Source organism: Peromyscus leucopus, chromosome 14 (assembly GCF_004664715.2).
Source record: "Peromyscus leucopus breed LL Stock chromosome 14, UCI_PerLeu_2.1, whole genome shotgun sequence".
Taxonomy (NCBI): Eukaryota; Metazoa; Chordata; class Mammalia; order Rodentia; family Cricetidae; genus Peromyscus; species Peromyscus leucopus.
In genome coordinates this window covers 43,130,853-43,155,681 of record NC_051075.1, presented here as the reverse complement: position 1 = coordinate 43,155,681, position 24,829 = coordinate 43,130,853, and the positions used below count along the sequence as shown (strand labels likewise).

General features: G+C 46.1%; 1 protein-coding gene across 1 annotated transcript in view; it reads right to left on the bottom strand.

Annotated features, from left to right (window-relative positions):
* Positions 1–1,168: 1,168 nt before the first annotated feature.
* Positions 1,169–24,829, bottom strand: part of Rhoj (ras homolog family member J) — an 85,100-nt gene continuing 61,439 nt past the window's right edge. The window contains exons 2-5 of the mRNA XM_028857998.2: positions 20,708–20,766; positions 10,945–11,109; positions 8,950–9,045; positions 1,169–3,023 (exon numbers count right to left, since the gene is read on the bottom strand). Of these exons, the coding sequence (XP_028713831.1) occupies positions 2,877–3,023; positions 8,950–9,045; positions 10,945–11,109; positions 20,708–20,766 (467 nt within the window). The 3' untranslated portion in view covers positions 1,169–2,876. The remainder of the gene's footprint in view (positions 3,024–8,949; positions 9,046–10,944; positions 11,110–20,707; positions 20,767–24,829) is intronic.

Here is a 24,829-nt window from a genome sequence, read left to right as displayed (position 1 = left end):
GTGCGCCACCAACGCCCGGCAGTTAATGACTTCTATAGTGGTTCTTAGAATGTAACTTTCCTCGGAAGAAATCAGCCCAGGTTTCTTACTATCAACATGGCTTTGATTTGTGCCTTAGCTTAAACTGCTCATCAACTCTATTGAACAATCAACCATCAGAGTGAAAAAAAAAATCCATCAAACTAGCTACTTAATTACATGGCAGTTGGCTCTGGATTGCAGGCATATTGGTGAGAAGATCAAATTCTCGTCACTTTACCATATCTTACCGGTGTGGTGGAATATTACTTTGTCTATAGAGGCTTAACTATATGGAATTAAGCATTGAAAACATGGCTGAAAGATGTAAGAGGAACAAACGCAACTCTACTGATCTGCTTGCAGAACCCCAACTTGATATGGGTAATGACAAGTGAACTAGTGTGGCACTGCTGGGTGCTGGGTGGGAAGCAGATGTCAAGATGTGCCTCAGCTCTGCACAGCACATCGCTCTCAGTTGACCCCAGCTGAGTGTCTCATCTGCACACCGAGGGACTGTGCTACAGGTTCTGAGACCTTTTTTGTCCTCACATGGATATCAGCTGCCGTTTGTTGACTTTGGAAGATGGAGTGGACGATTAGCAAATCTTTCTTTTGATTCCTATAATTCTTTTTGTTTCTAATTCTCAGAACAGTTGTTATTCAACCTTGGGGCAGCAGACATTTTTGTGAAACAAATCAGGTCCTGCTATAGAAATCTCATTGGTCCATTTTGGAGCTGATGGCTAGGGGAGAGATCCGCCTGTTGACTGCACATATTAGGGAACTCTCCCTGGTGGAGCCAATATTTTGCTTTCAGTCTTTCCTCCACAAAAATAAGAAGTGAGGAACAGCCTGGTAGCAAGATGTAACTATGCCATACTGTAGCAAAACTGGCTCACAGCACTAATGTCATTATAGGATCACATACTCATTGCCTAGCTGAAGGTATATAATAGCCTCCACAGCATTATGGCTCATGCATATTTGTTTTCCATGTGTGAAAGCAGACAGAACTCTTATTTCCTTTTAGGTGGCACATGTGCATGCATGTATGTGAGTGTGCATGTATGTATGATATGCATGTATGTGTGTGTTTCAGAAAACTCTTTGCCATTATATGGGAGAGAAATCAAACAGTACGGACATGTAGAGGAAGCAAAAATACATTTCAGAAATTCTAAACAACAGACAAACAAACAAACCCCCAAAGACTGAAGGGGTGTCATGGAAGGTCTTAAGAAGACCCATATCATACAATTCTCTTCTGTGGTTCCTTTATGAGCAGAAAAGACTAGAAAGATTGGGATGCTTTTCCCAACAGATGGAGCTTCAATCCAGAAAAAGTGAAATAATTTCATATTGCTAAGATATGATTTACTGATGCAATAAAGAAAAAAAAAAGGAGAAATCAGCTTCCCTGGGTAATTCCAGGGCATTTGTAAGCAAATAAGACTAATCAGGGTCAATCACAGCCTCTAATTAAAACACAGAGAGTCCCTGGCTGTTTGGGAATCGTCACGTTGAAAGGTGCAGGATTTCTCACTGGGAGCTTTTCCTGCTCAGGAACAAACTCCTCATTAGGTGCAGTGCCTCAGCCTGGAATGGGATCCACTTCAGCTTATCCTCCATGGACATTTGGGAGAAGGAGTTAAGGAAAGAGGGAGAGAGGCAATAATTTTCGCACTGGCTGCAACTGGAAACTGTCCTGAACCGAAGCTTAACATGGGCAAGCCAAGTAGTACTTTCAGCTGAAGCAAGTAGAAGAGTTAAGGCACTTTGACCCTGAAGGATTCTGGGACACATTTTTCATGTCTGGTGTCCAGAGCCCCCCCCCCACCATTTTCTTTTAAGGTCTTTTTCTTTTTCCCCAGGCTGTGACTGGGGAACACAGTGTTCCCCAGTTTCTCCTGGGTACAGGAGAAAGTGAGACTGGAGGGAAGGCACAGACCTGTGAGGGGTGGGGCAGGCCCACTCTGCTGGATCAGGAAGATGGCTTTTGCCATATTCTTGTCCTGACCAAATTAGATGAAAAGCAGAAATCGATTCCTTTCTTCAAAGACTGTCCATTTTCAGGTTGAACGGCAGTAGATGTTTGCAAGGGCCAGGCCCCCTATCACCTGAAGCATTTGTAGGATGGATCTTTGGCAAAACTGGGGAAGGTGTAATAATTCACAGGATGTTTTCTTTTAAAAAGGCTAAAAAATTAGAGGTCTGACAGTTTATAAAAGTTGTAAAGTTTTTTTGTTTTTGTTTTTGCTTTTGTTTTGTAATCAGGCATTCAGAGGTACATGTTGGCTCTAAGGACATTGACAGAGACCCACTGTCAATAAGAGTGAGCATAATCCAGCTTGTCTTTGAACTATTTTGATACGGACTAGCGAGGCTCAAATGACTGGACCTCAGGAAACTGTAATAGAAACAAATGTTAAGACACTTGGCTGAAACAACAGTCTCGGGAAAAATGTCGGCATTGTATTCCCAAGTTGGCAAACACAGGAAGTAAGGCCCCCACTGCAGGACAGAGTGCTTAGTTTTCCAGCATGACTTCCCGTTGGCTCACATCCGTGGAAGGGGAGATGTGAAATACAGGACAGTTGTGACTTGCTTCCAACACCTCCCCAGCGCATTGTCTGAATGTGGCTCAGCGTTCTCCACGCGCAGTGTGGGTGCTCCAGCCTGGGGAGGAGGCAGTGGTGACAGGATGCTGAGCTGGGAAGCTGGCAGAGCAGAGGGACAGGCCTTCGGGATGCAGGGATTCCTTTCTGGTCATACCCTCCCTTTTGGCTAGAGGTGGGTCCCAGAGACTGGCTGCTCTTCACACCCTTGGATGGCAGGTAGACAGGTCTCAGGCAACTTCAGATAATTGCACAGCAGCTGTGGCATTCCGAACAGCCTTTCTTTTTCTTCTTGGGGTGGAAAATAGTGAGGATGGCTTCATCAAAAACCGCTTTGAGACCCTTCTGCGTCAGGGCGGAACATTCCAAGTAGCACTGTGCTCCAATCTTAAACACAAAGAAAGAGTCATGAGTGTCAACCCTCTGTCTTGCCAGGTCCCCAGGTCAGCTTGTCCCCCCACCCCCACGGCCTGTTTCTAGTGTCCTTCCATTTGTGTATGGAGTGTAGCAGTGACATTAAGTGAAGAGGCCCGTCTGTGTGGAAGGAAGCAGGGTCACTGGGCCTACAGAGCACCTCAGAGGGGTGGATGGCAGCCATCTTAGATGATTCCTCATTGCTATGTATCTCTTGGCAACATAATACCTGTTTGCTATTATTATTCAATACCAATGTACTTTGAAAAACATGTTTTAAATTAAAACACTAAAATATGAAGACATAAAAATCATAGAAGACATCCATTGGTGAGATATCTTTCTTTTTTTTTTTTTTTTTTTTTTTTTTTTTTGGTTTTTTCGAGACAGGGTTTCTCTGCGTAGTTTTGCGCCTTTCCTGGAGCTCACTTGGTAGCCCAGGCTGGCCTCGAACTCACAGCGATCCACCTGGCTCTGCCTCCCGAGTGCTGGGATTAAAGGCGTGCGCCACCACCACCCGGCGGAGATATCTTTCTTTACTGTACAGTTTTTATGTGTAAGTGATATGTATTTTGTACTGGGTTAGTGTTTTATTTTGAATTATCATAACAATTAATCATTAATTATTGAAAACTAATAATAATAATAATCTGTGCATGGGCATTTTGCCTGCATGGTATGTCTGCACACATGTAGTGCCAATGCAGGCCAGAAGAGGGCGTCAGTTCCTCTGGAACTAGAGTTAGACAGTTGTGGGTGCTGGGAATGGAACCTCTGGAAGATCAGCCAGGGCTGTTAACTGCTGAGCCCGCCCTCCAGCCCCTTGAAGAGTAGAAATAAGTTATTTCATATGAGGTATTTGAGAATCACAAAATCCTCATGAGAAACATAGAAATCTAGACCAGAAACTGTTGATTCTCATTAAGAAAATCATTGGCTAGGCTGTCGGCTTCGGTGAGGGAAGAGGCCTGGGTGTTCATATCTCATAAGCTCACATGAGCCAACTATGCGCAGAGGGCCTCTGAATATTAAGAACATCTGGAGCAACACCTTATTATTATTTTTTGGTGGTTTTCCGTTATGAAGCTGACTTTGAAAAGAGCAGGACAAATGCAGACGAGGTTTGCTGGACATTGAACCTGGAAACTATGGCAGATGAACTGGGGAAAAGGGCCATTGCTTTATAGCTTGGAACCTGCAGAGATGGTTCATAGAGCTTCTGGGGGGCCAGGGGAAGGGGACTGTGACTTGTGTCCCCTACTAGTATGAAATGGGTGACCTTCCCAGCTTTTGCAAGCTCACTCTGGGTCATGGCTTGTTTGCTTTCCTATTTTTCTAGGGAGTTGGAGATTTAGAGTTTTAGTTAATATACACAATTGAAAGAAACGTTCTGTGGGTCCTTCGGGATACAGATGTTGGGGGCATTCGCTATTCATCGGTCATCAGGACGTTTGCATAATGTAGAGTGAAGAAAATCCTGTGGTTTATCTTAGATAAGAATGGATGCAGCCCAAGCAAGGCAAAAATGAACATTCCACCAGAAAGAGAGAGAGAACTATGTTTAAAACCTCTGTCTCTTGAAGTGTGTGTGTGTGTGTCTCTCTGTGTGTGTGTGTGTGTGTGTGTGTGTGTGTCTGTGTGTGTATGTGTGTATCTGTATCTGTGTGTGTGTGTAGGCCTGAGGAAGATATCAGGTGTCTTGCTCTATCACTCTCTGTCCTGTTCCCTGGGGACAGGGTCTCTTATTCAACCTGGATCTGGCTGGCCAGGGACCTCCTGGGATCTGCCCATCCCTGCCCCAGTGCTAGGGTTACTGACCCAAGTGGCCAAGCCTGGCTTCTCTGTGGGTGCTAGGGATTTAAACTCATGTATAGCTCATATGTTTGTATAGCAAGTGCTCTTACATGATAAGCCATCTTTTCAGGCCTCGAGGTGGGTTGTTTTTTTTACTCTGTGAGCTTCTATGACCCCTATTACCCAGCCCAGCAACTAGTTGGCCAAGCTGACTGAATCACTGAAATGGGATTGTTTGAAACGTCACACATAGGAAGACTCAGGATGAAATAAAAATTGCTTTGGTTAGGTCCGGAAACTTATTTCAAAACTCTTCCTACAGACAGTAAGTAGTTTTTTTTTTTTTGGTATGTGTTCTTTTCTGACAAGACTGGCTGTTTCATAAGCCAGTGGGAAATGCCAAAGGCAGGGAATTGAGACCATCAGTGCGTGTTGAAAGCCTACTTTATGGATTTTGTTTTGGCAATGGTTTGGCCTTTAGATTTGGAAACCACTTAAAAAATTTATTAAAAACAGGATATGAGACAGAGGGAAAAGGGGGTAGAGAAAATCTTTTTCTTACAATTACGTGAAATGTCATGTGTTGCCTTTAGGGGTTGTAGCCATACTTGACAGGCACACATGTAAAAAGCACAGGGAGTCAATGGTTAACTGAAGTGATGTGAGGTGATGACTCTTGTCGGTTATACAGAGGGATCAACAACAATAACAAAACCCTAGAAAGGACTGGAGGCTATTGTAATCGGACAACCTTCCCACTAAAGCCAAAGACTGATTCTGAAAATTCCAGGGCCTTGGCTGACTGTTGATTCCTTCTGGGACCCTGAGAGAGACGGGTGGGGTTTGCTCTCTTGCTTCTCACAGAGCTGCCAGGGGACAGTGTACGAGTGTATTATTAATCTGTCGGCCTGTGCCTCTGAATGATAGAGGAGGAGCCCAGACTTGTCTCTCCCAGTTCTGACATGGGGGGGGGGAGAGACAACAAGATGGTCCATAAAGGCATTGTTGTGTGAGGAGGTTAACGTAACATTCTGGTGTGCTGATAGTTCCAGGAAAAGTAGCCAAAGGATTTGGGGTGTGACCTGGGATGTACGTGTGAGAAACAGAGCCCAGTTGTGAGATGATTATCTGTTGCCATGTTCTACGTGCTCAGAAGGTCAGAGAGAAGCATTTGTCCTGGTTCAGGGAAAGGGCACAGACATGTTAGAAAGAATGCTTAAAAATTCTTTAGGGTCACTGAAGATTGAAATGGAAAATTGTGTCAAGGAGACACAGCCCTTCTTGTTCACTTTGGCACCCTGTCCTGGTTCTTGGAGCAAAATGACCCATTCAGCCAAGTATTTAGGTAGGATCCATGTGCAGAAGCCCAGGGTTTTGATAACATGTAAGCAATCGGAAGCAAGCTTTACCAAACGGACACATTTCAAGGAAACAAAACAAAGGCAAGCTTGAGGCTGTAGACAGAACACTTTTCTGATACCTTTTTACAATACTTAAGCTCCCTTGTTTCCCGTGCTGGGTAACGGGTCACAAAGGCACAGGACACACAAGAGCGATGAGAAGAAATGAAAACCAAACAACTTGTAATATGACTCATCAAGTGAAATGGCAAGCTGATTCTCCTTCCTCGGACTGGAGTGGAACATGTTGACGAGGCATAGAAATAACTAGAAGGGTGAGGGGTGGAGCCTAGCTGGCAGCATTCTTGCCCAGGATGTACAAAGCCAGCTCAGCATAAAATCAGATGTGACACCAGCCGAGACAGAAAGGTAGAGGATCAAGGTCATCCTCATGTCTATACTGAGTTCAGGGCCAGCCTGGGCTACAATGAGAGCCTTCTAAAAACAAAAACAAAAACTAGTAGTAGAACAGAGGCAAATGTCTTCCCAGCTTCAGATAAGTCTAAGGGGTTGGGTGGCCAATGGGGACAGTTTGCTGAGTCTAAGGGGCAGGGTGGTCAACAGGGACAGTTTGTTGAGTCAACTTATGGTCTGTTAACTTATGGTCCATCAATTCATGGTCGCACCCAGGAACCCAAGAAGGCAAGTCTCTTGCCAGTTCATTTACAGACCAGAAAATTGGCTGGAACTGGCAGAGATGAGGATTTGCCCAACTCCCAAGCCAGGGACTGAACTACTCTGCTCCGCTGTCCCTAGCAGTCTATGAAAAAGGAGCCCCAAATTGAAGAATTTGTTTGCAGACCCTAGAAGGGACCCAAAGAGCACTGTGGCTGGAGCATTGGCTGTCTCATATAGCCTCAGTTTCCTCTAGAAAAGTGTTGACCATAATACACACACCACAGGAGGTGCTTGGAGGATCACCTAAGAGGAAGCCCATGACTCGCCCATGATCAACACTATGTAAATGCTAGCTATTATAACAAAGTGCTTGACAGAGGAATCCAAGACTAAAAACATTTCTGTAATTACGTGAATTGCCATGAAGCCAGCTAAAATCTCACTTGGCTTTCTTTTAGATTGGATTTCCTAGGCTCAACATAGTTGTGACTCTGAGAGCACGTGCTAGGAGAGGTCGGCAGAAGGGCAACCGCGCCTTGAACTTAGCCACGGTTGGTTCTTAAAGTAAATCTCAAATGAAATGGGAGGCTTTGGAGAGGGAGACCCCAAAACCCCAAACCGACTTCCCACCTGAGGAGTGAGGCTAGAAAGCCACCAGGATGAAGACGAGGACAGTCCCAGAGACAAGGAACAGAGAGAGCAAGCTACTGTAGAAACAGTGGGACGAGCCACCTACAGTTACATACATTAACATGCGTGTTAACGACAGCACCTGAGGCTGAGTATGGGAGCAGAACCCCAGACCCACTCATTTTCCCAGAGGACGGACACACACACACACACACACACACACACACACACACACACACACACACGACTGGAGAAGAGACAATAGGCATGGTGTCCAGTGGTGATGCACACAGCTGGATTCAAATGTCTCCCTAGGGCTATTCCTGCCCCCTCTCCCCCCACCCCATAATATCTCCTCAGTGGCTTGTACTTGTTATATTGATGGGACTGTGGTAGAAGTAGAGAGAGTCCAAGTGTGTGTGTGATGTCTTTATGTATTGTGCCTGTAAGACATCAGAGTTAATCCACTTCCAAGGAGGGTGTCATATTACCTTTGGTATCTCTAACCGAGTTTTAATAAGAGAAACACTTTTTTCCTTCTGCTAAGGAGTAATTTGTAGTTAATGCTCTCTTTGACTGGTCTTGAGAAGGTGACTGACTGCCTGGAGGCATGCATTTGCAGGGTTAGTTAGAAAGTAAAACATTAAAATTTTAAAGTCTCCTGCTTGGACTGGTGGATTGGTAACTAAATCCAGGAGGAAATGGATTCAAATTAGGGAAATGGAGACCCTACATCTCCTTCCCATGCACACATGTCCGTTTTACACACATGGCTGCTTTGTACACGTCGTGGTGGTGGCAGGGAGGCAAAGATTTGGTGTCTGGCAAATACATTTTGAAGCACTTCTGCAAGATCACTGTTTATGGCTAACTTCTTCCCAGAAGTGAAGGATGGTCAGTGGAGGTAATTCCAGCTCTGAGCTAGCTGACTTCATCTGTCACGCAGACACTTAGATCCACGCCCCTCCTCTTAGCTGTGTGTCATTTTTTTCCATATGCTATTTGTAACACTGTCCAGACTAAGTGGCTTTTCATTATTGGAAGAGAGGTATTGGACAAAGATAATACTGTCGGATTTTAATCCAAGTTTTTCCCTGGAAAAAAATCACAAAATGCCTCATGTGAGGTCATTTAGATGAGTTACACTGATGATAAACAAGGAGGTTTACAGACGTGCATTTAATGAGTCCCCTTAATTCCTGCTAAGTGTGGCAGGTCTGTGTTCTAGACATGACCGAAAGAGCATGCTAAGTGCTTAGCTGTTGAAACTGACGAAGTTTCTTAATGAGAAGCAGAAGGTGCCTGCTGACAGGAACACTCACCAGAACGGCCCCTTCTAGCTCTTCGAGACCAGAGGAAGGAACAAAACATGAACGATTCGAAACACACTGCAGTTTTAAGGCAAAATCCCGCACAGCTCACCCGTCCCGGAGCCCTCAATTCAAATATGACCATACCGCTTTTGCCAGCTTCACACCATGCTCGTAGGTGAGGGGCTTCTCCTTCATGTACAAGAGACGTGCCAAGGTTTTGGGGTCATCCCGGAGATCAATCTGGGACAAAGATACATTCACTACTTTCAGGCTTTACCGGTTATTTTAAGTGCAGACATAAGATGGTACCCCCCGTCCCCAACATCTTTGATGTTGCTGAATGTTCTCAGAGAAACCAATTTACATCCCCATGCTGTATCTGTATCTGAGAATGTGAAGTGATTTTTTTTTGGGGGGGGGCATGGATGTAGCAGGGTGTTCTTATATTTCCTCTTCAAGGAATTTACCCTGGCTGCTGAGAACATCCTCCAAAGATCTTGTGCTATCTGGGATTTTGAATTTTTTCTTTCTTTCTGGACTTCACAGAGAGTGCACAGAGGCGAACCCGATGGTCTGGGTGCCTTATAGTGGTTAATTATTTGATTGCAACTTGGCAACTTATATCACTCATTATACAATATTGTGTGTGTGTGTGTGTGTGTGTGTGTGTGTGTGTGTGTGTGGCTTTGGATCCATTTTTTTTCTTTTCTGAACCAAATCTTGACCTTCAAAAGGATGGAGATTTGCTACTTGTGAGACCTTTTCAACAGATAACAAATGGACAGGGAGCCCTTGCCGGGGAGTCCGGAAGAGGGGAGACCAAAGGGCTGGCACAGTCCAACAGCAGAATGTCTCTCAAGTGGGAACTGCTTTGAGGGCAGCAGGTAAGCAACAATTCTGAACAATTCACTAAGCACTGTGGTTGCTTTCAAATGTCACCGTGTATGTGTGCACACAGGGTTTGCTTCTTAAAGGAAGTCAGCAAGGTTGTGCTAGGACTCCATTGATTAGGACGATGCTTATGCAAAGTCGTGGTTTTATGTTTCCATTTGTTTTTCTCTTTTCCTCAATCATTTGACTCAGTGCCTCTCTGTTCCAGACAGACTCAAGTCACCCCGAGGGGTTTGAATGTCTAGTTATGTGTGTCGGCAGCAGGATCAAGGCTTCTCACCATGGACAGACACCACTATTTGCAATTGAAGGTGAAAGACTTCATCTAAACAAACAGTTATCTTTTCAGAGCAGAAATGTGAATTGCACGCAGCAGTGTGGATAAATGACTTCTACTTCGTCTGTATTTAAGAGAAAACATTATACCCCCCATCTGCCCATGTTGTTTTTAGAAAGCACTTTTTTTTATTTATGGCTTTCAAAATGTTCTCTTTGTCAAATAGGATTCAAAATGAGAAATCAGAAGCAGCAGCACAAGAAGCAAATACAAAGCCTTGCAGCCATGATCTAGTCCTGACCTCGGGACATGAATGCAGATCTGAAACCTGCAACAAACTAAACCCATTCACACTACAAATAGTTCAGACCGTCCTCAACCGACAAGAGGTGTCCTGATGGAAATTCAGGCCATGGAATTTTATCAGCTTCCAAACCCTTCCAAGGCCTTGACAGTTCATATATGTTGCTCTTCATATGTGTGTTTTAACTTTCCCAAGATCTGGGTGGCCAAAGGAGCTAAGGAAAATACAGAGCAGAGAGTTTATCTTCCTTCTCCTGCAGGGCCATCAAGGAGACATGTCATGATGCGCCGTATCTGAGTGTAGGGTCATTTTGAACTGCACACTTAGTTTGCTGTATTAAAACAATTGTGATGTGCAGTTTTAAAAATATCAGTATGTACAATTGAAGCCCCTGCTTCATTACTTCATTCAGGGCTGGAGAAGAGTGTCTGTTAAAAAATTATTTTGTTATTTAAAAAACAAGCAGTGAGGTTAATTTTAAATGCTAGATCAAAACATTCTGCTTCATATTAAATAGCTATATAATATTTTCAACTAAATAATCATGCACCTTCAGGACTTCCATTTAAAGATGCAATATCTCTGAGATTGTGTTAGGGCATTTGGTAGAATACAGGGTTCGCCTTTTGCACAGGCCGTCCCACCCCTCCATCACCCTCATTTTAACCTGGGTCCCAATGAGGACGTAAGGCACGTGAGGCATGCAGTCCTTCAGTTCCGGGACCCACTCCTCCTGGACGTTGTGATAAGAGGCAGGGTTTACGACAGAGAAGCAGATGAGAAACACGTCAGTGTTGGGGTAGGATAGTGGCCGCAGCTGGTTGTAATCCTCCTGTGGGGAGAACAGAGGAGAATTGGTACAGGCTGAGCGCAGAGTCCGTGTGGTCCTTGGGACCCACGCAGCGAAGGATCCACTGTAGCAGCTGGTGAGCCGTGTGCCCTTCATTGTGCACCGAGGTCACATATTTCCCATTTCAGATCAACTTAAAAAATGCAAACAGCTTTACTGAGGTACAATGTACATATCCTAATATCCACCCACTTTTTTCTCCTTCAAATTGTGTGTTAGTTTACGGTATAGCCATTATGTTTTGTTTTACTACAGTTAAGGGAGTTAGCACATCCATCTCCTCACGAAGTTACTGTTTTTTGTTTTTGTTTTTGTTTTTGTTTTTTTTTTAAAACAATGACAGCACCTAAAATCTACCTCTCCAGCACATTTCTAGCACACCACTCACTACTGCTGGCTGTAGTTCTTGTGTTGTGAATGGTAGCTTCTAGAATTATTCATCCTCCCTAATGGTACCCGGGTCTCTCCTGCCCCTTCTTGCCCTGGGTACCAGTCCACTCTGCTTCTGCATCTTCAGAAACTCACCCATCTAAACAGCACAATTAACAAGGATGAGGGCCATTCTCCTGGGACATTGGAATTGCATCTCCTGGAACATGCATTTAAGCGACTAGGTCACTGACCCACTCACCTTCTCTTAAACAATTAAAACTTGTTTTCAAATTTAACAGAGTAAGCTAAAATGCAAAGCAAAGCATCATTGCCAAATGAGATACATCTGCTGAAGAAATACGTTTGAGATTTGTTTGTAAGTTTACCCCAGTGCCATGGTGTGGTCAAGTTTGTTTTTTTTTTTTTTAAAGCCACTGTTTAGTTGCCAAGGAGTTTTAGGTCACTCAATAAAATGTAATTGTATATTTTAACAGAATTTAGTAATGCTTAGCCAATAGTAATGTGTGCTCAAACACTTCCTGCATATATATGCAGCCATGTACTATCATATATATATATATATATATATATATATATATATATATATATATATATATCTCACAGTCACATGTCAATATAGTGGTATTATGCACATGCATATAGTCTATGCACATATGCAGATGTTGTGGAGCACTGTCCTTTGAGCATAGCTTGACCATTCCCACCTCACCAGAGCAGCTGTGATTACAGGGAAGTCCTTACAAGATCAGCCCTGTTGATGAGCCTGCAGCTTTTCTGTGGGCATTTACTACAGTGACTTTTCATTAGGGTCACATGGGAGCTTTTAAAGAATCCTGACTCATGTTAAAATCTACAAGTGAGGAGACCTCGGGTCATCATCTGTCATTCTTCACAATATTCTGTGTCCTCTGCCACTTGGTTCTTCCACTCAGATTGTCATAAATAGATCAGGGACCAGGTTGATCTGGCTTTCTCATCCTCTACCTATGCTCTGCCCACAGAAAATAATTTTATGAAGAAGGGTGATTCATCATAAAAAAAAAAAAGTGGGGCTTAGGGGCTGGAATGATGGCTCAGTGTTTAGGCTCTTCCAGAGGACCTGGGTTCAATACCCTGAACCCACATGACAGCTCACAACAGTTTGCAACTCCAGCTCTGAGGGATACAGCGCCCTCTTCTGGTCTCCATGGGCACAGGCACATAAGTGGTGCACAGACACACATGTAGGTAAACACTCATACACGTAAAATAATAAAATAAAATAAAAATAATTTTAAGAGTGGGGGTTTACAGAGACCTCCAAGTGAGCAACTGCCCCAGCTCCTCCCTCTTCTGAGCAAATCAGGATCTCTGGAACATTGGGCTGGGTATGGAAGAGTCCTGTACTGCTTGGTCAGCTGTGGGCCTGGAGTGGAGCAAGCTGATTTGTATGTAGCACCATCAGAGCACGAGTCTTGGGAGCCTTACCAAGGACAAGGCACCACTGCAAGAAGTACATGAATTATCTCTTGGAGTTCTCCTGGAAGCCCTAGAAAGATGGTGCCATCAGCATTCACGTTTCACGGAAGAGGAGGTCAAGGACCAGTGCGGCGAAGTTACTCAGTACCAAAAGGAGGCATTTTGTGTGCCTCCAGTCCTAGCTTTTGATTTGAACTGCCTTTGCCATATCTTGTTATTTTAGATGACAGATTAAGAATTTTTTTTTTGATTTGGTTATCTAGGAGTATATATGTATAGGTTAACGTGGTACTGCTAGGGTGCATTGTTTGGTAGTGGGCATTGGCTCCAAGTGGCCACAAGATGGCAGCAGACACTGTACATTTAAAATCTTAACTCTTGTTCCGCCTGCCCGCAACAGCCAAACCAAAACAATGGGATTAGCGTCTGAACCAGGCAAGGGAGGAGCCGATAGATAACTGATGGTCTGAAAGGATGGTGCTTATTTAATCCTTGATTTGCTAGCCATTGAATAAAAATGCTGCTTAGATGATGGGAAGAACGGGGAGGTGAGAGGTGTGTTCATTTGCTCTCCTGGCAAAGTAGCTCCGTCCTCCGGCACATGGATTTCTGGTGGCTTGAGCTTCTGGGCTTCCCAGAGCTTCTTCGTATTCCAGGTTTCTTTGCGGTAGGAACTTTAGTTCTCCTGTGTAATTCCTCTCAAAAGGACTGATTACTCACTGGACGTGTGGCACTGTTCAAGGATGCTGCATGAACTGTATGAGGCGATTAAGCACTGGGAATCAAGTTGGGGAAAGAGAATGAGAACACACAGAACAATGCCCTGTATGTGGACGGAGACAGAAGTTTCCCTGCCTCTTTTGGTTATTCTGGGAAGGTAGAGTATTTATCTGCCTGAACTGGAAAATTCCAGTGTCAAGTCCGGAAGTTTATAGTAATTTCCCAAGGATGGTCCTCAGGCCAGCAGTACAGGCGTCTAGGGAGAGCTCCTTCAGACTGCACACTCCCAGGTGTCCAAAGCTTAAACTCCTGGGGAGCCGAGCCCCACGTGGCTCTTGTCAGCCTGCCACAGTTCTGATGCAGCTCAAGTTTTCTGGGGCTCGGGTGACCTTTCTTCTCCCTGCCACCAGCCAGACAGCCCTCAGACTGGGACGTCCAATAGATTTCAACAGGACTGCAGAGAAAAATAGCTTTCAAAGAAGGTTTATACTTGGCTGGCAGGAGCAGCCTACCGCCCTCGGTGGTGGCTGTGGCTAGGAACTATGGCGGAAGCCCAGAATTAAGAAAAAAGAATTCCGGGCTTGGTGATTGAGGGGGTCAGATGTTTGAATTCACACTGGCAGATGGCTTGACTGTGTTTGGTCTGTTGGTTGTGGTCACACGTGAAGATGATGTCGATCAGCTGTGAGGAAGGGCTAAATGGTCCTTGTGGGCATTGAGGTCCCTTCTAGTGTGGAAATGACTCTGGACAACAGGTGCTCCTGTGCTTCTTGGGGAGACAACGTGTTAATCTATAAAAGTCACTAGATAGTGCTTTGGAGGGCTAAGCTGGATGCAAGGGGCCTTGGAGTAGGCTAGGTAGGGTAGGTAGGGATTTGGGACTGCGGAGGTTTTTGAGTACTGGTTACCCATTGTCCCCCAAAGGCAAGCAAGGGTTCAGTACTACAGAGGTGGACCTGGTGCTGTCAAGTATGGGCACTGTGGATGATTATTTCAAAAGTTCTGGGGAACGCTCATCACAGACCGGCCAATCATGTGGGCCCCAAATATGTTCATGAGCAGCTGTGACAGGAAGGGACAGTAGCGGAACCATGAAGTCATTTGTTCTCCTTGCATTTGGATCCCTGGGAACTCATTGCACACAGTGGAGCTGTGCTCAGCGCTAGGTCTGGCGTAAAGCCATAATGCGCATGTCTGGTACGTGCCCAGGGGCTGCTCTCCGTGTAGTAAGGGGAAGAGCATTGAGTTCGGCCGCTTGCCTCAGACTCCCAAGAGGCTGGGGATAGAACTGTGCGTTCTTTGCTTTGTGAGCTTCCTGACGTTTATCCCCAGACTGTCAGCACCAGCCTTGGTTTTCATAGTCTCCTTGTTAGTCAAGCTTGACTCAGAAAGCAGGACGGGATGGGAGCTCAGGATGTTGCCCAGGACCATGACAGGTGGAGACGAATTCAGTGGATTCAGATCCCCGGCTCACTTGTCACTACTACTTTGGTGTAGTTTGGAGTGAGTTTTCTTTGGCCCGGTTTCTTTCTCTGTAGGGCGTCCAATGCTCACATGGCTGCGAGACTCCAATGCTGCAATGGGTATGACTCCTTGGGATGATGCTTTGGATGCAGTGAGCACATGAACGATGGAGTGAAAGGGTTCTATCCCTCACCTAAAGCCAATGGCAGCGCCAGTTCCTGGAACCCCAGCCTCTGCCCTCATTAGATACCCGAGATGACCCTGAAACTCACTTTTCTCAACTAAGCGGTAATGAGATCCAAATGTTTGTGGACCATGATTGCATCCTTTAGTCCATGTCTTTCCTCTCCAATTTTTCCTGATGAGGGGGAAAGGTAAGAACGGGCCCTGGAACTACCTTTACCAATAGCTCATCATGTGGGCAGCTTTCTCCAGACAGCATGCTCCTAGAGACCACGCGGAGATACATGGGGTGAGAAAGTTTGAGTTGCTTATTGAGGGGAAAACATTTATTCTGAGGTTTTAGGCAAACTTTCCACGGAGTGTTGGTGCCAGACCCCATGCTCCAGATGGCCCTGCTGGCTCAGCCAATAGCAAAGAGGAAGTCCCATGTGCTTCCAAGGGGACCTGGGCTCGCCACTAATGAGCCCCAGCTGCCCTTACCTCCTGCCTGCTCACATGCTTCTGAAGAAGAAGAAGCCCATGAGGGGAACAGGAGCTTCAGATGTCAGGTCCCGGTGAAGATGTGTGGTCTCCCTGCTCCTGCAGTCATTGGTGCAGTGAGCTGCTGTGGGCTGTGGTTTGGCAGTGAGAGATACCACCCCACACTCACACGGTGTGCAGGCTGCCTCACGTCTTGAGGGGCTCATGTACGGGGAACTCAGACTCATGCTCTGATGAGAAACTGGTGTCTGCTTAGACAAATAGCAGAGAAGGTGGTTCCTGGCTCCTGACCCCAGGAGACACTCATTGCTTCTGGCAGTGATGCTGACTGCCATTTCTGCTAATGCTTGCTCTCTTTGGGATACATCCACCCAGAGGGTGGTCTGAGAGCTGGCTTTGCTCATGTCGCCACCGAGAAGAGGGTAAGATGCCTCACCACCACGGCTGATCCACTGGAGACTCAGAGGACACCCGGCTCTGAGCATTGGCCTGGGCAACGCCCTGTCCCCTCTGCTGTTCCCCAGGCTGTGAGCGCTCAGGCTCAGCTCATGCCTCACCACTCTGGCATCATGCTTCGCTCTTTCATCTCTCATGGCACACACCAAACAAGTCAGCTGGGTATGGCATACATCTTAGTGTCTCTTCCTGTAACTGAGCCAGAAATCTGAGCACAGGAGCCACTTCCAGAGAAACTGTGAACGACATTTGACAAGGAGTATGTGTCCCACAGATGAGTTCGCCTGACTTGAAGAGACCAGGCCGGAGGACTGGCCTTATTACTTGTCTAGTGATCTGAGCGGTAAATCCTTTACTAACCTAATGTTTGATTTTTTTTTCTCATGACTTTTGTATTCAAGACAGGGATTCCCTGCGTAGCCCTGGCTGGCCTGGAACTCACTCTGTAGACCAGGCTGGCCTCGACCTCAGAGATCTGCCTGCCTCTGCTTAGTGCTGGCATTAAAGATGTGCGCCACTACTGCCTGCCTCTAGTATGTGAAATTCCATCCAACCGAATTCTCAAGATTTTTTTTTAGTCAAAGGGCTCCACTCAAAGCCCAAATTGTAGTTTGTCTCTGGGGTCTGGGGAGGAAGTCAGCTTCCATGTGATGGCAGCATGTACATATATATGACTTCATTAGAAACCATCTTTACCTATGAGTTCGAGGTCAGCCTGATCTACACAGTTAGGTCCAGGACAGCCAAGGTTACCAAAGAAACCCTGTCTCGAAAAACCAACGGAATGAAATGAAACAAAACCATCTTCAGTAAAAGCTTGGCTGGGTTGTGAAGCAATGAGGAGCGTCTTGAGCCTATCTTTCCAGCAGCCATATTGGAGTCCGAATGGCGGAGGGGAGCTGGTTAAACAGTTTGGCTCAGGGTTGCCTTCGTGGGTGGGGATAACAAGTTTCTCTCACCTGACCTTTCAGAATGCATTTGCTTCTTGAGTTGTTCCCCAGCCCCTCCCAACACTGCCCTCCCCCCATCTGCAATCCACAGATCCACAGTTAGCTCAGGACAAAGATTTTTGTGCATTCGTGGTTTCTGGGATTGCCAATATGCTCTGAGATCACTTCTCTTTCCTTACTTAGTAATAGACTCGATGGGTCAGTTTTAATTAGTTGAAGGTGTTTTTCACCCTCAAAACTTCAGGAGCATTTGCTAGTATCATTGAAGGGGAGACTATCCTACTTAGAACGGGACTGGGACGTTTGGGGACACGTCTTCTGTGCTGGCTGTTCTTGGTTGCAACCTGACTACATCTGCAATTAACTAAAACCCAAATGGATGGGCACACCTGTGAGGGGTTTTCCTTAATTAAATCATTGGAAGTGGGAAGGTTCTCAAAGATCCACTTCTAATCTGGTTCTTTGAGGTGGAAGGTCCACCTTTAATCCAGATCTTTTGGGGTGGGGAGATCCACCTTTAATCTGGGCCACACCTTCTACTGGTCACCCATATAAAGACACGGGAGAAGGAAGCTGGCTCTTTGCCTGCTTGCTCTCACACTCACTGGCAAGCCCCTTCCTCCACTGGCATTAGAGCCTGACTCTTTGGGGTTGTGGTGTATACTGACGACCAGCTGAGACATCGAGCTTCACGGACTGAACAACTACTGGATTCTTGGACCTTCCGTTGGTAGACACCATTGTTGGACTAGCTGGACCACAGCCTGTAAGTCATGCTATTAAATCCCATATATATATATATTCATTCTATCAGCTCTGTTCCTCTAGAAAACCTGGACTAATATACCTTCTAAATTACATTTGTTGTGGAACTTCTTTGGCTAATTTTAGATATAAGTTATTTTGCTGGAAACAGCTTCAGCCGCTAGAGACTTAAATTCATTAATTTGGAGCCGGGGTGTCAAGGGCCTGCATTTGTTTCTGTTGGGTTTTTGAGACAAGGTCTCGTGTAGCCCAGGATGGCCTTGCCCTTCCTATGTCGCTGAGGATGGCCTTGAACGTCTGATGCTGCTCGCTGCATCTCCCAAGTGGAATCTGCGTTTCTAAGATGCTCCATGTGCAAGTACTGCTTCTGCTCAGTGGACAGCATTTTGACGACAGTTCCTCCAAGTGTGCTGTCCAGAGCAGCGGCCATGGAAACCTGTCAGAAGTGCAAATTCTCGGGACCCCTCCTGGACTTGTAGAATTGGAAACTGTGATGTGTGGCCGTGTGGCTGGTTTTTTTAAACAAGCTCTGGGTGGTTCCGGTGCACGCTCAAGTTTGATCATCACTGTTCCAGAAAATGAACGGCAGCTTATCCTTTACTGTATTTAAAATCTTCCACTGCTTGAGAGGTCTCTCTTGGGTCTTGACTCAAACCTTTTTGATTAATTACTCCAGTTCTTTCAGGATTTCTTGAAATTATCTTTTAAAGTTCTTAATCATAGAACCCGAGGCCCAGAAGGAACCCTCAGATACGGTCTGATTTCCTTTCTCCATGCTCCATGCTCCCATGTGAGCCTTGTCTATCCAGAGGTTTCCAAATAAGTGGAGGAGAGCATTAAGGTGAGAATTAAGTTGAAGAGATAGCTTGAATCTACTTGTTACTATATTTTACAGCATTTCTCACCTCTGTGTCAGAGGCTCGGGTCACCCTACTGGCTTCAATTTGATGTTTAAAGATATTTTCACAATATATTACCACTTCCACTCTTACACTGGTATTTTTTTTTTAAAGGATAGAGTAATGGGGAATAATAACTCAACTCTACAAGAGCTTTGAAACAGCTTTATTGGATGCGGAATGAAGTAGAGATCGAGGGATATTGTTGTTGAGGCAATGGATGCAAAGGAACCCACAATGGCTGTGGATTGCTACGAAGTGTGGGGCGAGGTGAACGGGCAGGGACTTCCAGAATTTTCCGGGAAGGCAAGCGAGACAGAGCAGTTTCCGAGTATGAAAGAATCCTCTCCGTGTTGAGCTTTGGCAAACTGGATTGTATGGACTTTATATACTGTGAGGCTGTGATAAGTAGAGACGCCCCACTGATTATAGGACTGAGTTAGAGTGGGCAATTCCAGCCCCTGAATCCATGGGCCTCATTGGCTGGGACCTTTTCTGGTAGGAGATATATTCTCTTGTACTAAAGGACACAGATCAATTTTTCTATTTGCATAGCTAAGGGCATATTTCCCCCTTGTTATGTTTCTGTTTCTTGATATTGATAGGAGAGGTCACCCTACTCCCGAGTTAGGAGAGTGGTTTTCCAAGTCATCCGGCCACATGTCGAATCTGGAGGGTCCTGGAAAGGAGCCTTGGGTCTGATGCTGGGATATCCAGGCTCCCTGCTCCGGCTGTAGAAGAGCAGCTTTGATGTCCCACATACCCTTATCGGTGGTCCCTGCACACGCACACTGAAGACCTCGAAGGGATTCCATTTATTTATTTTCTAGTAGAGAGCTTTCAAGTTGAGCAAAATGACATATCTCCAGATAATTGTGAGAAAAAGCCTCAACAAATGCATAGCTATTAACAATTACCAAGAAACTCACAGTGGGAAATGCCACGGTCAAATATTCACTCCAAAGGGCTTAAGCTGTATAAATTTGGACTGACTGAACAACCCGCTGATTTTGACCTAAATAAATGATTCAAGACATATGGTAACACGCTCTATCCAAGAAATTAGGCCACAGCCATCCGTGGCTCATTCGCATCCCATCCTCCACCAGGCGAACTTCTAACATGCTGGATGTTTTCCACAGCCCTGTATGAGGTGCAGGGAAAGGCACTTACCCAGGATTTTCACCCAAGGACAGCCGTGTGCAGGCTCACTGTTGGGGATTCAAATCCGTGCCCTTCCATTCTCAAACCCCAAGAAACACTCGTGACAAAACAAGGGTATTTGGGGAATCTTAGAAAATTCAGAGTCAGTTTTCAGTGTTTGGGGGTTGCCCTTCATCTTAGGGACATATCCAGACCCTTGTTTTTCTTTCAGCCTTTAATCCATTGTATCCCTCCACCTTTTTTTGAGCCTTTTCACAGATCATTAGGTAAATCAAATAAAGGATGGACAAAGAAAACAGCATGGGCAAAAAGGGTAAAGCTACAGTTTATAAAAGAGTTCTGTACATCTTGGCTGTGGAACAGGTTTGGGTGGGAAACAACTGAAATTCTTGGCTAGAAATGTTGTTTCATTATTTTTGAATATTGATGGTTTTGCAGTGTTGGACATATCATCAGTATCTTGGACAGTGATTTATATATATATAAATTTTAAAGTTAAGAATGTGCATTTGGTTGTCATTTGGGTCCCAAATGATGAGAATGGGAAATGCCTGTGCTGTTAGCTCCTGAACGACGAGCCAAATGGACCGTTCTTTCTCCTAAACTCCCTTCCCCAGCCCTTAATGAATCAAGACGGTGAGGTCATACCTGTCCTGCGGTGTCGTACAGTCCAAGCAAATGCTGCTTGCCTCCCACCGTCACGGTAACTAGGGAGAAGAGAAGACAAGAGAATTCATAAACAGAGGCTTCCATGGGCAGAATGTCCCATGCCAGCTTCTCTCTGGGCAGGGAGGATGAGCATATGCCTCACTGGTGTGTATTCTAAACCAACTTGACAGCATCGTTTCCAAGTGAAAGAGAACCTTGGGCTGCCGTGACAGCAGACGGCCTGAGCCAACTCCAAATCTCTCAATGGAGATGGATATTTTTGGCGTTACTCGAGTACTCTGTAGGCTGTTTGGTGACCTTTACCAGGCTCTGCAATACGAAGCTTCTGAAGGAAAAATAAAGGATGCCAAGTTCCTTTCCGGCTAGCTTATCACTGTCTTTGCTCTGAGTTTCCTTTCAGGATACAGAGCCAGGTAAGTAGCTATTTGAACTCTCTGTGCTCTTGGGGCTGAAAAGAAGGCTCAGTTGGTAAAGGGCCTACTGTGCACACATGGAGTCCTACTGTGCACACACGGAGTCCTACTGTGCACACACGGAGTCCTGACTGCCCACTGTGCACATGGAGTCCTGACTGCCCACACATGGAGTCCTGACTGCCCACTGTGCACATGGAGTCCTGACTGCCCACACATGGAGTCCTGACTTCCCACTGTGCACATGGAGTCCTGACTGCCCACTGTGCACATGGAGTCCTGACTGCCCACTGTGCACATGGAGTCCTTACTACCCACTGTGCACATGGAGTCCTGACTGCCCACTGTGCACATGGAGTCCTGACTGCCCACACATGGAGTCCTGACTGCCCACACATGGAGTCCTGACTTCCCACTGTGCACATGGAGTCCTGACTGCCCACACATGGAGTCCTGACTGCCCACTGTGCACATGGAGTCCTGACTGCCCACTGGGTACACATGGAGACTTCACTGCCCACTGTGCACACATGGACACTTGACTTAGGAGCCCCAGAACCCATGCGGAAAGGCCAGGCATCTGTACTTGGCCTCATGTGTTCCTATGTGAGCATCTGTGTAGGGAACAGGGAAGAGACAGAGATGGGCAGATCTCTGGAGCTCACTGGCCAGCCAGTTGAGCCAATCGATGAGCACCAGCTTCAGTAAGAGACCTTGTCCCAAAAGATAAACTGGAAAGAGGCACCAAGGAAGGCATCAGAAACCAACCTCTGGCCTCTGCTCCATACATGGGTACCTGCACACATATGCATGTGCATGCAGTGCACCTGACTGTACACCACACCACACACACACACACACACACACACACACACACACACACACACACGTGTGCGCGCACAATCTCTGTTTTTATCTGACTTTGAGATATTAATAAAATCCAGGTGCTGTCTGGGCATGTGGTTTTAGGAATGTACCTACAGGGTTAGATTTACCCAGCAGGCTCGATGCCTTTGCCAAGCAATTGGGCCCAAAGTGAGGAGTAATGTGGGAATGCCAGCCGCTCTGCACATGTCTGGGAATGACATACGGTCTCAAGTTGCTGCTCAACCGAGAGGGACCAGATTGCATGCAGGAGGGATACGGTTCTCTGGGTGAGTGGGAAGAGCAAGGTTACATTTCCAAAACATCCAAATGTCTTCTGGGAAATAGGGAATCCAATGTGCAGGAACACGATACCCTCCTGTAGTTGATTAGAAAACGTGCAATGATAAAGTAGAAATGGGCTTGATCCCCTTTGCCATCAGCCGCACAGAAAACGAAGGGTGACCGGATGGTGGCTTTTCAGAACTGGATGGTTAATGTGTCAGCCACATTCCCCTAGCCAGCTGCTCAGGGTCGCTGACTTGGTGCTGATTTTTTTACTTTTTATTTTCAGGTTGATCGTGGCATCATGTATGTAAAAGCATTTCTTCACGCTGCTCTTTGAAAAGCACTTGTTCAAAAGGCCCAGCCTCCCTAGATACTGGGGACTGTTTTTCTAGCCTACTCAGATCCACATGTGTTCCGTTTCATAACATGACCACAGCCAGATGTGCTTCTAAACATGTGTTTTTAGACGTCAGGCCCGGCTCTATGAAATCCTCACCGCAGCACTGACTGACGGGCAGGGGTGGGGCGTTTCAGCCTTTTTACATCTGTCCGTAAGTCAGGCCAGCAATGGAAACAGAGGTGCCCAGCGCTCTCTGTCCTGTTTGATTTCCTTCTTGGGCAGAGGAGAGCCTGGGCTGATGTTCTGCAATCTGTCTAAACGGTTTCTTCAGTGACCGATTGGTTACCTAGTCATGGATCAAGAATGAATGGAAGAATTCCAGCGATTACAACATGGAATTTCCTGCCTCCAGTGAGCCGGGTACATGGGGGTCAGGGCAGCTGTTCATGAGATCGGGTGCACTTCTCTGTGACCCGCAGGCCCAGGGCCAACAGGAGGCGAGCACTAGAAGCCGAGCCATGTTCCTAAGCAGCGGCTGTGATCTTTGTCACTGGAGTCCTACAGGCCCAGCGTTCATTGCCTCCCCCCCCCTCCCCCGCTTCTTAGGGAGCAGATATTCCCTCTAGCCCCTTTTCCTTCAGGCCACATCCTTTTCTCCTTGGCAGCTGGAACTCCAGGATGTTTCACCAGACCCAAGACAAGTGTAAGCAAGACAGGTTGAACCAGGAGCTGCGAGTCTGTACAATGTCCTCTTCCCTCAGCTCGTCTTTCTCTTCTCCAGAGGGATTCCTGGATTGAGCTCAGAACTGGAAGCAGACAGACCAGATACAGACCCACCTGTACAGAGCAAGTAAAAAGCATAGCCATGCACAGTGTAGCATACACTATGCCCGGGGAACACAGAGGGCTGGGAGCATGTCTGAGTGTGCACGCTTTCGCACACTGCTAGCATTTGGTCAGAGCATGTCTTCTGGTGGAGATGTTGAAGTCGAGTCTGCAAGGATGGCCCTGAGTTTTCCAGACTGTTGAGGCTCCCTTACTCAGCCTTTATTCTGAAGGCTTTTTTCAAGCTCTTAAAGTCCGCTGGCTAAGGAAATGGAAAGAAAAAGAATGAAGAGAATTTCCTCGGGTTAAGGCAGAATGGTGGTACAGGATAGGGGAGGATACCGTTGTTGGCATGGAAACGGGGTGATTTTTTTCAGAATCGCTGTCAGTAGTGGTTTGTTCTGTGCCCTGCTGGAGGAATGCTAAAAGCAGGGCTTAGAGCTTGTGTCTCTGTCTTTGAGAGTGACTTTAGTCTCTCTTCCCTGTTTCTGCTAGAGGATGTCAAGGGACGGTCAGAGACAGATGCCAGCATCAGTTCTACAAGACATGGTTTTATGAGTCCTAGCCCAGCAGCCGATGTCCTTTTGCTTGCCAACCTGTGTCCCATGAGGCTCTACAATGTGGCAAGGAATTAGTCACAAGTCCATGGAAGGAGTGTGCCACCACCAAGAGCTAATCATCCATGCAATGAGGTCACAGCATGGTTGCTTACCCCAGACCACTCTGTCTTTGAGTCCTACCATTGCTTTTCATCATTGGGGTGACTCTGGGGACATCATCTAGCACCCTTAAGTCCTGTGTTCCTTTTCTGTTAAAAGTGGGGGTCCACATGGGTAGAAGGAGAGAACTGACTACCATAGGTTGTCCTCTGATCTCCACGTGTGTGCTATGGCATACCCCTCTCCTGCCATAAACAAATGTAACAAGAATATTTGTGAGAAAGACATGTGATGAGAAAATATCTGACGTACATCCTTGTTCACAGTAGGTGCTGAATGAATGTACCCATCAAGTGCACATTGAGTCTGTTCTGAGGACAGGGGTCAGTCTATCTTTCTTTCTACTGAGTATCCAGTGCATATGAATGGTCACATAATCAGAATCTTAACTGGGGACCACTAGTTACTTTCTTTTCTAAAAGATAGCTGTTTAAATCTGTCTTATGTTCTCACTGAGGACTGAGTCCCCATGCCCAGCACAGATTCTGCCATATGAAGGAGGTGTTGAATGTACCCAGGGTAGAAACTGCACAGGGTCCATTCCTGGTCACAGAGAAAAGGGTCCTTGGGACTGTGCAAGGCTGGGGCTAGATCTTCCCTGACTAAACACTGATGACAAAGTTACCAGGAAGGCCATACCCAGGTCATCTTC